This window comes from Ochotona curzoniae, unplaced genomic scaffold, assembly GCF_017591425.1.
Source record: "Ochotona curzoniae isolate NIBS_2020 unplaced genomic scaffold, NIBS_Ocur_1.0 scaffold_4506, whole genome shotgun sequence".
Classification (NCBI taxonomy): Eukaryota; Metazoa; Chordata; class Mammalia; order Lagomorpha; family Ochotonidae; genus Ochotona; species Ochotona curzoniae.
The window spans coordinates 34,488,881-34,501,738 of record NW_024467119.1 but is presented as its reverse complement, the minus strand read 5'-3'; the positions used below and the strand labels follow the sequence as shown (position 1 = coordinate 34,501,738).

The 12,858-nt window shown below is 38.9% G+C and overlaps 1 protein-coding gene across 3 annotated transcripts in view; it reads right to left on the bottom strand.

The window, feature by feature from the left end:
• Positions 1-12,858, bottom strand: part of PDLIM5 (PDZ and LIM domain 5) — a 177,668-nt gene that overhangs the window by 57,653 nt on the left and 107,157 nt on the right. Inside the window, exons 6-10 of one of the 3 annotated variants that reach the window (XM_040967190.1) lie at positions 10,171-10,185; positions 8,995-9,012; positions 8,586-8,758; positions 8,195-8,231; positions 6,556-7,642 (exon numbers count right to left, since the gene is read on the bottom strand). In XM_040967190.1, the coding sequence (XP_040823124.1) occupies positions 7,549-7,642; positions 8,195-8,231; positions 8,586-8,758; positions 8,995-9,012; positions 10,171-10,185 (337 nt within the window). In that variant the 3' untranslated portion in view covers positions 6,556-7,548. Of the gene's footprint in view, positions 1-6,555; positions 7,643-8,194; positions 8,232-8,585; positions 8,759-8,994; positions 9,013-10,170; positions 10,186-12,858 lie in introns of those variants that run through there. The other 2 variants (XM_040967189.1, XM_040967188.1) reach the window with 2 other exon arrangements.

The window sequence follows — 12,858 nt, the reverse complement described above, 5'->3', positions numbered from 1 at the left end:
GAGAAGGAAAATTAAGATACACAAATGTTTTACCTGTCATACGTCTCATGCTACATGATGTAATTATACTAGTTTTCTTTTGTCAAAGCATACTGGCAAAATACATACAATTTCATAAAACATGATAGTAGAACTTGATATTTTTAAATCTATGTGAACGAATTGGGTAAAACGGAATAGCAACAAAGATAGAAAAGCACTAGGTCCATCAGCGAGGATATGGTCTGGTACCAGTGCTCCCAGTTCTCGTAAGCTGAAATTTTCAATGAAGGGAAAAAAATCCCTAAACTGCTGGAGTCTTCTTCAACACTGAATTTTATGTAATAAATTCCTTCTATTTCTGGTTTAATTCAATAAAAGTAATTTTACTGTGCAGTTTACCTGCACAAGGTTAAAGTGGAAACTAATTTATTCAAATAGCATCATAACAGAAGGGTTACCGGGCTGAGAAAATTTGCTTCTAAGGAACTTGGTACATATCTAGCCTAAAAAGTCAACTTTGAATAGTACAAACATTGATTCTTAGAGGAGGAAAAAGACCTTTACAAGAAGCAATATTCCAACTTCAATTCTGTGAAAGTATGTAAAAGTTTCCAGAATAATCAAACCATCTGTAAGTGAAAACACTTATACAGGAACTACCTTCCTTTCCTTATTTCATTATTTCATTCATCTCGCAAGGAACAAGAGTGCAGGAATGACCTATGTTCAACAGATGGCGCCCTTTACATTGTGTTCACCAAAATAGGATCTGCATGAAACACCAAGATCCATGAGCAGAAAATGAAGAGCAGAATTCTACGTATCAGTTACAATCAACAAAAATTGCTTCAGACTATAATAATTTCTTTTAACCTGAAGTATTCAGGTTAGTGAATGTATTTTCTGGCAACACCTATGATGGCAATAACAGATGATGTTGTGGAAGCTTTGGTCTTCTGGGACAATCTGGTTGTTAATTCTACTTCACAAAAATATCCATGAGTATCAAACAAGAGAATACTTCGTTCCTAAATTAAAATGTTCACTTATGTAAATAGATCACAGAAGCATTAAGAATGAAAAATTAATACTAGATTAATATTACTATACAGTGGAAACTAAAAGATAGTCGAGATGCAGAAAAGCAACATTCTACTGTAAATAAATTGTACTGTGCTTTATAAAATTATGCATTACATATAAAAAATACACACAAGATTCATCTTTATATAAATTTTCTATGGCACTTGCACTCAGTACATTCTTGGTAGCAAGCCACAAGCATGTTGGACAATCTCCTTCATTCCTTAGCAACATTCAGCCTTCCTGGCCCCTGCAGCCACTTCCTGACCTCCTCATCTCTGTATTCTGTCCTACACACTACCAGAGGCCAATCACCTGTAGTTGCTTCCCAGCAGAGAACTGCGTCGACTTCTCAGGATATGAGGAAAACAGGAGATGGATTCAAATAAGATAATTAAGTGATTACATGTCTTACACAAACTTCACATAGAAAACTGTGACAGGCAAATCATAACAACAGAGAACAGGTTGCTTTCCCATCGTAAGTGTTCAGTGTGCTTACTCCACCTTATGGTTGCACTTTAAAGTTTCTCTTCATTACTTCATTCATACAGCTGACCACAGTTGGTGGCTTCTCCATTCATTACTGCAAGGCTGCCTCTGATGCAACCAACAAATAAACACACCTTACCTGATGCAAACAAAATTAAATATATTTTCCTTTCAACTGCCATTTACCCACAAAGTAGTATTTTACTTAAAGGCTTTCCTGAATGGTATGATTGTGCTCTGGTTTGAAGACCGAAGGAGAAGAGATGTGAAATGACAAAAGACAGGGGGGAAAAAAGAGAATGAGAGGACTACACTGAACTGTGGTCCCAATTACAAATCTACTATGATTTAGCCACAGATCAGGGTCTCCAGAAAGCAGATTCCAAGACTGAGCTTAGCATGAAGGATGCTTCCTAAAAGTACCTGTAGGACCAATAGAGGGAAAAGAGAGAAGTGAGAGGCAGAAGTGGGCAGGAGAAAGAAGTCCAGTGACCAACTCAGAATAAGACAGGTGTAGCTGACACCTCAGCAGCTCCTGAGCCAGCCTGGTCCTCTCACGCTGTGCTCAGCAGGGCAGACAGGTGTAGCTGAGGCCTCAGCAGCTCCTGAGCCAGCCTGGTCCTCTCACGCTGTGCTCAGCAGGGCAGACAGGTGTAGCTGAGGCCTCAGCAGCTCCTGAGCCAGCCTGGTCCTCTCACGCTGTGCTCGGCAGGGCTGCGGCGGCCCTGCTTCTCACTCCTCCCCTGTGCACTCTACTGCCTGGGCCCCACCAACAAGCCTGTGGCTTCAGGGCCGAGATTCAGCTGGTCATCTGAAGAGTTGACCCAGGAAGGCCAACTGCCCACAACACACCAGCAGCGGGGGCGTTAATTGCCCTACCAAAGGGCATCTGGGTGAGCCTCACAATGTCCACTATGTTCCAACTACATCTTTTAAAGAAACAAATGCGTAACAGTAAAGAGTGGCCATTAGAAATCTCCAACTGAGAACGGACCACCTCTTGTTTCTTCCTAATCTTAATCTCCCTACTCTCTGAGACTTACCATGTCTATTTGGAAACAATGATCAGCAAATATTTTACTTGATATTAGAAATTTTCTTGGACAGGATAAACAAAAGAAACTAGTCCTGACAACTCTATCCAGGTTTTATTTATTTTTTCAAAGATGACTACACTATCAAATTAATCAGTGAATTATAAAGAAATCCGTGCTATGTCTAATTTTTAAAGTTTCAGTTTTATATGTGGCTTTATTCAAGCTAGTAAAACAACTTGAATAAACAACTTGAATAAACAGCAGAGCAGGTAAAACTGTGAACTACAGTGCCAGCTTCCCATACAGTGTCCCAGCTGCTCTGCTCCTGATCCAATTCCCTGCTAAAAGCCTTGGAAAAGCAGCAGCAGGTGGCCCAAGTGCTTAGGACCCTCTCTCTGAGTGAGACTTGGGTGAAGCGTCTGCCACTGTTTTATCTGGGGGAGTTACTCAGTACATGAAAAAACTCTCTCTCTTCCTCTCCCTCTGTGCCTGTGACCTTCAAATAAACAAATAAATCTTTTAAAAGAATACCACTTTATCTATGCACAGAATCCATTTTGTTCTATTCCTTACACGTTACCAACATATATTTCAGTGACCCTTTTCTAGATCTTCAGTGGGAGAAAAAAAAAGCATTAACGAGAAAATAATCAGACTGGTGCAATGTGCACTTGCTTTAGCAAGCTGACCACGCTTCCTGGTGCTTCATTTCCTAACTTCACTTGAAAGTGATATAATACAATCCTTCACTTGTAAAGTGCTGTGGATAATAACCAGAAATGTGATTTGTTCCTACACTGGGGATTAGGCTATGCTGTCCTGCTTCCCACCTACCCTCCTTTCCAGCCACTCTGACCATTCTGTGCACTAGCCGTACTCCATTCCATGCTTGTTTCCTATCCCAAGAACAATGTGGAAAACTGCTAACAGTAACTTCCCAATGTCATGTTAAAAACAAGCTTGTGTCTGTATGAGAAGTCCTGATGGAGGAGCCTGGGCAACTCCTCTGGCAGGACACAGACCCGGCAGGTAACAGCCCAGAATAGGCCATGGAAAGTTTCCCACTGGCATACATTTGGCATGGGTCTGGGGCAGACCAGGCTGAATCAGTTCACATCATACACTGGCAAATCCAAGCACCAGAACAGAGTGTGGGTCAAGCCAAGCTCGGTCGCTACAAAAACCAGTGCACAATACGGAATGCCAAGGTGAGGTTGCCTGTACCAGATGTGACCACAGCACCCAGCCAGCAAGCGTGAGAACCAGGAAGGGAGGGGGCAGAGCCGGCAGGGAGAATAAGGGAGGGTCCCCTTGCCGTTCAGCCCTGGAGAGTGTGAGCTGGGGTTGGGGCAGAGCAGATTCAACAGGGCTACAACACCTGTGCGCCTCATGTAAACTAGATCAGGGAAAAGCCAGGCTGAGCTTATTCCTACTGCTGCAATCTACAATTAGACTGGGTGAGGGTTGTTCGGACTTAGCCGCACCATCAGCTGGCAGAAGCTGGCACTGGGGGCTATTCTGTCAACTCAAACTACAGAACTACCTGGAGAGTACATAATCTGGGAGTGGGACAGACCTCGGAGGGAAATAGTGGGCTCCTCCCTCTTGGGTTACCACTCCCACAGGAAGGCACAAAAACTAGGACGGGGCTGGGGTGGCTAGACAGAGAGGCACTCAACAACATCCGTGAGGGCTGGATAGTTGAGCTGGTTGGATGGAATTAAGCTTCAACACCCATCGACATGTACGAGAGCCAAATGGGATGTGGGACAGACTGGACTAGTCTGCTACACATACTGGCAAACCAGGGTAGGAGGCAGGCCTGGTGGGGTTATTGTGGGTCGCTCCAACTAGGCTGCAGCTCCCACTGGTTTATGTGAGGGCCGAGTATGTGCTGGGCAGCACCAGGCTGGACTGCAACACCCATTGTTTCCAGTGGAAGTTGGGGCTGAAATCAGAACCAACCCAGCAATGGCAACCACCAGCTGATTGGGGTGATGGACTGTGGCGGGCCCTGTACTTGCTAGTACATACAAGAATCTGATCTGGGATCACCTCAGACAAAGTTTCTTTGGGGATCTCCCCAATTGAACTGCCAGACTCAGAACCCTAACCAAGAAAAGACAGAAGACAGAACAAGTCAATCAACCACCTCAGCTATATGTTGGCAGCGAAATACTGGGCAAATGGAGACTCCAAGATGGACTATGTCAATCAGTGGATTCTTCAATGACCTCATAGTGCTTGGAGTGGTGAGACTGGCAGCGATTCATAAATGGTGAACTATCAAAACCACTTGAGCAAGTATCTCAGAGCATGCGCTATATCCGGGACTTGGGGTGGGTGGGAAACTGGTTGGGGCTTCTCCCTCAATATCCCCCTTTACCTCAGATACATGAAGGAAACAATATGGAAATAGTAGTCTTACCCACTTTCATATGGCCCTTGAACCTTTTAACCCTAATTAACTATGTAAAGATTGTCAAAAATATAATAAAAAAATTAAAAACAATTTTTTTTAAGTCTGTATGAGAGACAAACAAAAACAAGTCATAAAACAGGTCACCAGGCTTACAACAAGATTTGTCAAGAAGCCTTTACAATTTTTGCCTTGCTTTTCAGCTAGGAATATAAGATGTGCCACAAGATTTGCTAAGCTCCAGAATTCAACTTCTGACAGTCAAATGGAATGTTATCTGTGATCTAGGGTGAATATTTTATTCACATACTCAAGCATAGAGTATTAATTTATCCCAAGACATGTTCTTCAATAACATATGAAATGCTTTATTTTTAATTTTTCAAGATATCAAAATCTTATCTTCAGCTACATCTATTTCAAGTTATAAAATTCTAGCATGTTTTCTAATCTATATTATATAAAAATTTTCTTATTGACATAAAACTCTACTAGTTTTTGGTGCCAACTCTGCAGTTGATCTAGAAATTTGGTTTTTAGTGGAAAATATTACGTTTACCACACCATTTTATATTTAAGATATTTAATGTTGATTTCTTTCAGATATCAACCGAGGTCAAGAAACAATACTTAAAAGGAAGATATCCTGGTTTCAAAAAACAGATTTTCCTGCAGATCCCAGAGACACAGTAAAAACTGGGAGGGCTGTCTTAAGGATGAAAGTCTAAGTTGACAAAACCTCTTGTATTGAAAAAAAATAATGGACTAGAATAAAGACATCTATACATCATGAAGTACAGTGGAAATGAGCACAAATAAATCTTAGAATTTGTTTTCCATTTCATTTAGCACGTCAAATTTTAAATAGTAGCCAATGATTAGCTGAAACAAATGCCATTTTCTCCAAATTATCAGACAGTGTAGGTATCCTATTTTGATTAATGAAGTGAAGAACACCTGGGAAAAATATATGGCTCTTGGAAGGCAGAATTCTATGCTGGGCCACAGCAATCCACCTGATCTTACATTTCACATAAGATGTCATGTTAAATAACATGACCTCTCTGGTGACTTCTCAAAATTGAGGCACTTGTTGTGTGTGGTTCCACCTGTGACACCTGAACCTCATATTGGTGTGACTAGGAGTCAGTCCTACCTCTACTTGTAACGCGTTTCCCAGCTCAGAAGCCTGAGAAGCAGCAGATGACGGCTCAAGTTCCTGGGTCCCTGTAATCTACAGGAGCCAGATGCAGTTCCAGGCAGCTGGCTTTGATCTGGCCTGGCCTTGGCTGTGGAGGGCACTTAGAGAGTGTACCAGCAGACAGAGGATCTCTCCATTTCTCCCTCTCTATTATACTGCCTTTCAAATAAATTAAACAAATACAACTTTGGTTTACAAAGTGAATATGTTTCCCAAATGAAATGTCAAGAGAATTATTTCTTTTATAAAGTGATACTACACCAAGCCCCGGAGAGCACTGTTGCTAGCCTTGAGAATTAGAACAAGCACAGAACTAAGCCAACAAAAACTTTATTAAACACTTTTTCAAACTCCAAAATCCATTTATTACTTAATTTAAAACTCATTTATAGTACATTATATTACAAGGCAGAAAGCATTTCTGGTCAGATATTTAGTTTCCATGTACTGCCCAAAACATAGCTTCCTAGGAATAGCAGCAATGCACAATAATTTAGGTCACCAAAAAAGCCACTTCTTTGTTGTTTCGTATTCATTCATATTGCAATTCATGTTCTTTTTCCTCTGAGTTACAAACAAAGCAAACCCTTCTTTTCTATGTTTTATTAGTTAATGCCTAGCAATTACCTATACCATTAAAAAAAGCTACTGCTTAGAAAATTCAAAAACAGTATGTTTTTAATCTAACCGAATCAAAGCAATTACCCTCCTGCCTCTACTGCGAGGGAGGGCAGAATCCTCTTCTTGCCTTCTTTTGGAGCCAATCGGGTCATTTCTTCATCATTTAGCCATTGTGAATAGCCCTGCTTTAAAAGATAGCTAAACCTACAATGAACTGCTAAGAGTCTTCCCTGTGTTGTCTCGGTGTCTATTTGCTTACTCAGAATAATTTACAATCAACTTTGAGCATTACATAACAACAAACACAAATTGGGGGAAACATAAGAATATAAGGGAAGTACTTTCCAAATTATGCAAGACCAATATTTGCTCATACCATACCCCTTCAATTTAATCAATCAACCAAAACCCAATTTATAAAAATAATTCCTTTTCCAGGGTTACCGCCTCACCAAAAATGGAAACAGATATAAGCGCACTGAATAGAATCCCTTAATTTTTTTCATTAGTTTTACATTTGTGAGCTATCAACTAGAACAAAACATATTTATCTTCCTCATTTTCATAACAGTAGTTAAGTGGTTAGAAATGTATAGAAAAGGCTAATTTTTTTCATAAACCAAATTTAATACAGATGTCACTATAAAGTTGAAAAAATGAGACAAAGTGAGTGAAAAGGTACGTGCTGGCTGCTTGGGAGCAAGACTCATGACTCACTGCACGTTAAGAGCACGTGCTGAAACTTCATGGTGCCAGTCACGTAATTTTGTATATTTGGGACTAAAGACGTGAAGGGGTATCTTTTCCCTGTGGAAATAAAAAGAGAAACAGAGAGAGAGTGACAGAAGAATCATAAGAAAGAGAAAAGGAAAGTCGACACTAATTCCATCATGCAGAAAACATGCTTTAGAAAAGCTGGATTCCAGATAACTGTTTTATCAAAACAGGAAAGGTTTTAAGAGTGAAATATGTTTAGAAATATAAAAATTAATCTATAGAGCTTTCCTGGAAACATAAATTTTCACACCCAAAATAAGGGGACTGCAAGACAACACACGACTCATTCAGACATATGCACAGTTAGCAGAACAAACGGAAATACACCCTTCTGTCCACTGCTCATTCTAATTCCCAAGAAAACAAGCCAGATACAGAAAGTTCAGATAACATCTGTTAATTTGAAAATCTGTAAGCTGTACACTTAGGTCACACTAAAAGCATCAAGGTCAAATGCTCAGCTTTTAGCGGTAGACAAAATGCTCTACCATTACACTTAGAAACTGGAAAAAACAAAAAGGCAAGACGAATTACCATTCGTGAAAACAAAGCATTCGGTTTAGGAAAAGGTAGAGAACTTACTTTGCCTTCTTTGTATTGTCAGCTTCAGATTCTTTCACTGAAATACAATAAGCAATAGCTAGTATTAGTTTTCTCCAAAACCCCTAATTAACTCAGCTGCATCAATTACTATCAAAAAAAATGCTTCAGTGAGCGACTAAAAAATATTCCATACCATGTTGTTACTGACCTACTAAGTACAGTTAGGACTGCTACAACTACTATGGCTACTTCCACTCTTTCCAATTATCTCCCAGAGGCAGGTATTTTAATTGCAATACTCATGATACGCAATTCATAATTTAAAGGCAAACTATACTGGGTTGTTTTCCAATAACTGTTAATTGGTCTAAATGCTTACTGTTCATAGCAAAGAACACTGATATGCCTGGGTCCCTAGAAGTTCACTTACGATGCTCCGTCCCGGTGATCTGGGCGAGGATTCGGAAGGAACGGGACTGGGTTGTCCCAGTGCGTGGGCGCCAGTCTTCAGTATCCTCAATCAGTCTCTTCTTGCTGGCATCACTGTGAGTGGGTATGTGATAAAACTCCGTATTGCGCTCCACAATGTGTTTTCTCGGTGGACTAGAAATAGGAAGAACAACATTAAATCACACTACGATAAGCTATTCATAACTGACACATTTAATTATCAATATAAACATTTTTTTTGTAAGTGAAGAGATGGCTTTGTCAAGTATATTTAGCCACAATTTAAAGATAAAAAAAACTTGCTAAAATAAGTTTTTAAAAATTAGTAAAACAAATGCTTATAGTGTTAATATGAAAGCACATGAAAAAGTATTCAATAGAAAGATTACCGTTTAGGTGGAATTTTCCTTGAAATTGACAGAAGAAGGCAGCAGAAGAAAGATTTCCCAACATGAAGAAGAAGAAAGAGAATGACATGAAAAAGGGAAAACAACTAGAGCATAGTCCACAGCAGTCACAAAGAGTTTGGAGTTACTTGTATCATCGCAGGATCCACAAATGTAGATCTGCACTGCATTCACAACCGCAATCAAACACGGACATGATGCGAGAATGCACTGCCTGTCATAAAATCACATGAGCGTACCTTCACTACGCTGGGAAACCAAGAATGGCTTCGTATGGGCTAAACCAGCAATGTCAAACATCATTTGGAGAAGGATCTGAACTGATCTTCCCTCAGTCAATGGTATTCTAAGCTAAGTCTCTGTACCACATTGGTATAGTGAAAAACAGCTGTGGAATATTAGAAAACCACTCAAGTTTTTGTTAAAATAATCTAAATCCAAAAGAAGATTTAATCTGAGAGCTCAATAACCTACCAGACCTGTAACTTCAAACAAGTCTGTCTCGGTGGGCCTCAGTTTTTCCATATATTTCGGAGGCAAAAATATTACAAAGAAAGTAGCACTGAGGAGTTAGGCCAACTCATGTCTGTGAAACAGCTATGTAACCTGCAGACTCAAGAGCTCCGAGCATGCTCAGAAGATTCAGTGTTAAATCAGCAAAGCATACATGGTAAGAAATATAGTGGATCTTATTTTAACACATGAAAAGAAGATCTACTCAACACAATAAAAATATTCCCTGCATTTTGTCCCCTCAAAACAGGACAAATGCAAACTCCTGCAGACTATGGGTTAACATCAGAGGGCAAGAGGACAATGAGTCTGGCATAATGCTCTACTGGCAACGGATTGCTAGAGAAACAACTGTCCCTCCTGTTCTCAGGTTGGGTCCTCTGCACGTGCACACCAGAATCAATCATCTTCATGTGCAGTATCAGAGGGCATGTTTCAGCTAGGGTAACGTGATTCTAAAGTGAACCACCCAAAAGACTTGTTCTGAATATCAAGAAAGAGCAAGTCCTTTTCAAAGTTCACAACACTTTAAAACTGAGGCATATGAACAAAATTTGGCTGGGGTGTTACACTGGGAAAGCAAGATGGAATCTTATAGAGGCAATGATAAAAATTAGAAAATAAAATGCTGGTTTAAGTACTTACATGATGCCAGGGTTACTGCAGCAGAAATAACACACAAAGTAAGAAGTGGCAGAGAAGCCAATAAAGTTCCCAGCAGGATGAAATATAGGCAGGTGAGGCAAGCAGAAGAAAAGATAAAACAACAAAATTTAAAAAAAAAAATTTATGACAAGATGTTACACAATCACCATGCTTCAAAACAATGTAAGCAAACAAAAGGGACATAGGTTAGTTAATGTTCTGCTACGTTGTTATAGGACAACAGCCATTTCCCCCCCACAAAAATACTGAAAACTATTTTAAATACTAATGCTAGTTCAAAACTCATTCTGGAATACCAAGAGAAAGATCCCGCATTCGTAAAAATAAATAATAAAAAGGCCTAGGTATTTATAAAAATCATTTTAATAAAAATTCTAATTCTTATATTCTAACAAAGACAGAGAAGAGAATAAACTAATTGCATGTAAAATGTAGAAGCAGATCACTTTTGAGTCACTTAAAATCAGAAGGCAATACGGTTTTTCAGTCTCACCTAACACAAGTAAGAGCAAATGCAATTTCACACAAGTTATCCCATCATTATCAATTTGGAAAGCTTTGAGGGCAGGCAAAGAGAATAAAGGAGAGAGATCTTCCAACTACTAGTTCACTCCCCAAATGTCCCTGGATCCCGTGCTAGCTGAGGCCAGGTTCCAGGAGCTCCACCCAAGCAGACTTGTCAGGTCTTGGAGGTGAGGAGGGGAGCAGAGCAACTATGACCTGAACCAGGCTTTCGGACACGGGATGTGTGTGTCTTACCCTACACCTGTCCCATCGTTTTCTTAAAATGTACTAATCATGATGAAAAAATATAGGAAACACAGAATAATAATAAAAAAAAAGGACTATCATCAATTTTCGTATACTCCCTTATCCCTTATTACTAACATCCTCATTCATAGGCAAGTTTTAGTCATTTTGAAACTAGTCTGTGGGCACTTCATACCCCTGAATCAACAGCAACGTAATCAGTGTCCAGAAAGATATAACTTAAGCGAAAATGATAAACGAGGTCAGTAATATTTGAGGGATAGCTAGTAAACTTAACCCAGTTATATAACCTGAAATGTAGACTCACTGAAAATAAATACATTTATACTCCACTATGGGGTGAGAAAATCAAAATATATAAATGTTTTTCAGTTTCTCAAAGGACACATCATAATATTCTTCAATTTTACAATGAAGTCTGTCAAAGTAGTAAACACAGTGAGAAAGGCTGCCCACAAGGTTGGATGTGGGAATTGGTCAGTGTTGCTCTTTTTCCACTCGTCAAAGTCAGTTTCATAAATTTGACGGAGGAATCAGTTTCACTGAATCAGGGCAGGATGCAAAAATAACTGCACTCCAGTCACATTACAAAGTATTTTCTTTCCTGACTTGCAAGCTATATTAAGTAGCAGGTAATTTTTCTGTAATACAATCTCTATTAAACAGACTAGAAGTTGATAGATTCTTAAATATTTCAAAATTTAGAAAAATATTCTATGTCAACATGAAGTTTAGAGGAAAAAAAAAAAAAACTTTGGTGGTGGTGGGTGGACTGATTTCAACCTAAAGATGCCAAGTCGAATAAATCAAAAATGTTTTTTCATGTATTTCAGAAAGTGTGCCAAATTGAATAGCCCACAAACACAGCATGGCAAATGGGTTCTTGGACAGCAAGGCAGCCTGCTCTGACTGCTGCCAATCTCCCCTTTGACCTGGGCAAGCTGCAATCCTCAGAAGTGTCATTTTTCCTAACAGTGCAACGAGTTACCATTTCTGTCTTGTATTTTCAATAGGGGCATATTCTTAACATATCTGGAGACACTGTAACAAACTACACAAACACAAGTTTGTTGCTGGGACAGACACTTTCACATTCTCAAAACAATGCTGTTTACCACAATCGTGGCTTACACATAGTAATTTAATCATATGGCCTAAATTCAGCTCTATAATCATCAAAAACATGAATAAACTTAAAACAGCAAAAATAAGCCCAGGTCACAAGCATGTATTACTTGTATAATGTTTGCTCTACAAAAAAATAAAACAATGATGTGAAGCAATGATGGATCTGAATCTTGAACTAAAAAAAAAAAAAGTAAACTAAATGCTTAATTTTCTTTTAGGTCCTATTTTCCCCTTTATGATTGGCTGTTACAATACAATCTGTTAACTAACCAAAATCTTCAAGTGTGGAAAATTAGCTTTAGGTAGACAAATAATAAATCGGGTTTGGAGATGTTTCACCAACACAGTAGAGTATAATATTCCCATGTAGATATAACATGAAACTCTTCAGAATGGCCACATCAATAAGAAAAAAATATTTTAATAATAAATAATCAATTTTCTTGAAGTTCCTAAAAATGGGTATTCTAGATTTCTAACTATATAAGACACTGTGATGATAAACAAATTTGATTAGCACATGCTTAGAATGAGAAATTAATATAAACTTATTTTAAGTTCTTATCCATGCGACTGTTTTATATATAATATATTTAAGGTAATAATCATCAGCAACGTCAGTATGAATGTTAATACAACACAAAAGCAAGGTTTTAAAGTTAGACCTGAGTGGTCTTCATGTCCATGCCAACTAACTGTCACATTTAATAAGCTGTTAAATCACCTCTCTCAGTTAATTTCACAGGTGTATGGACCTCTTTGTCATCC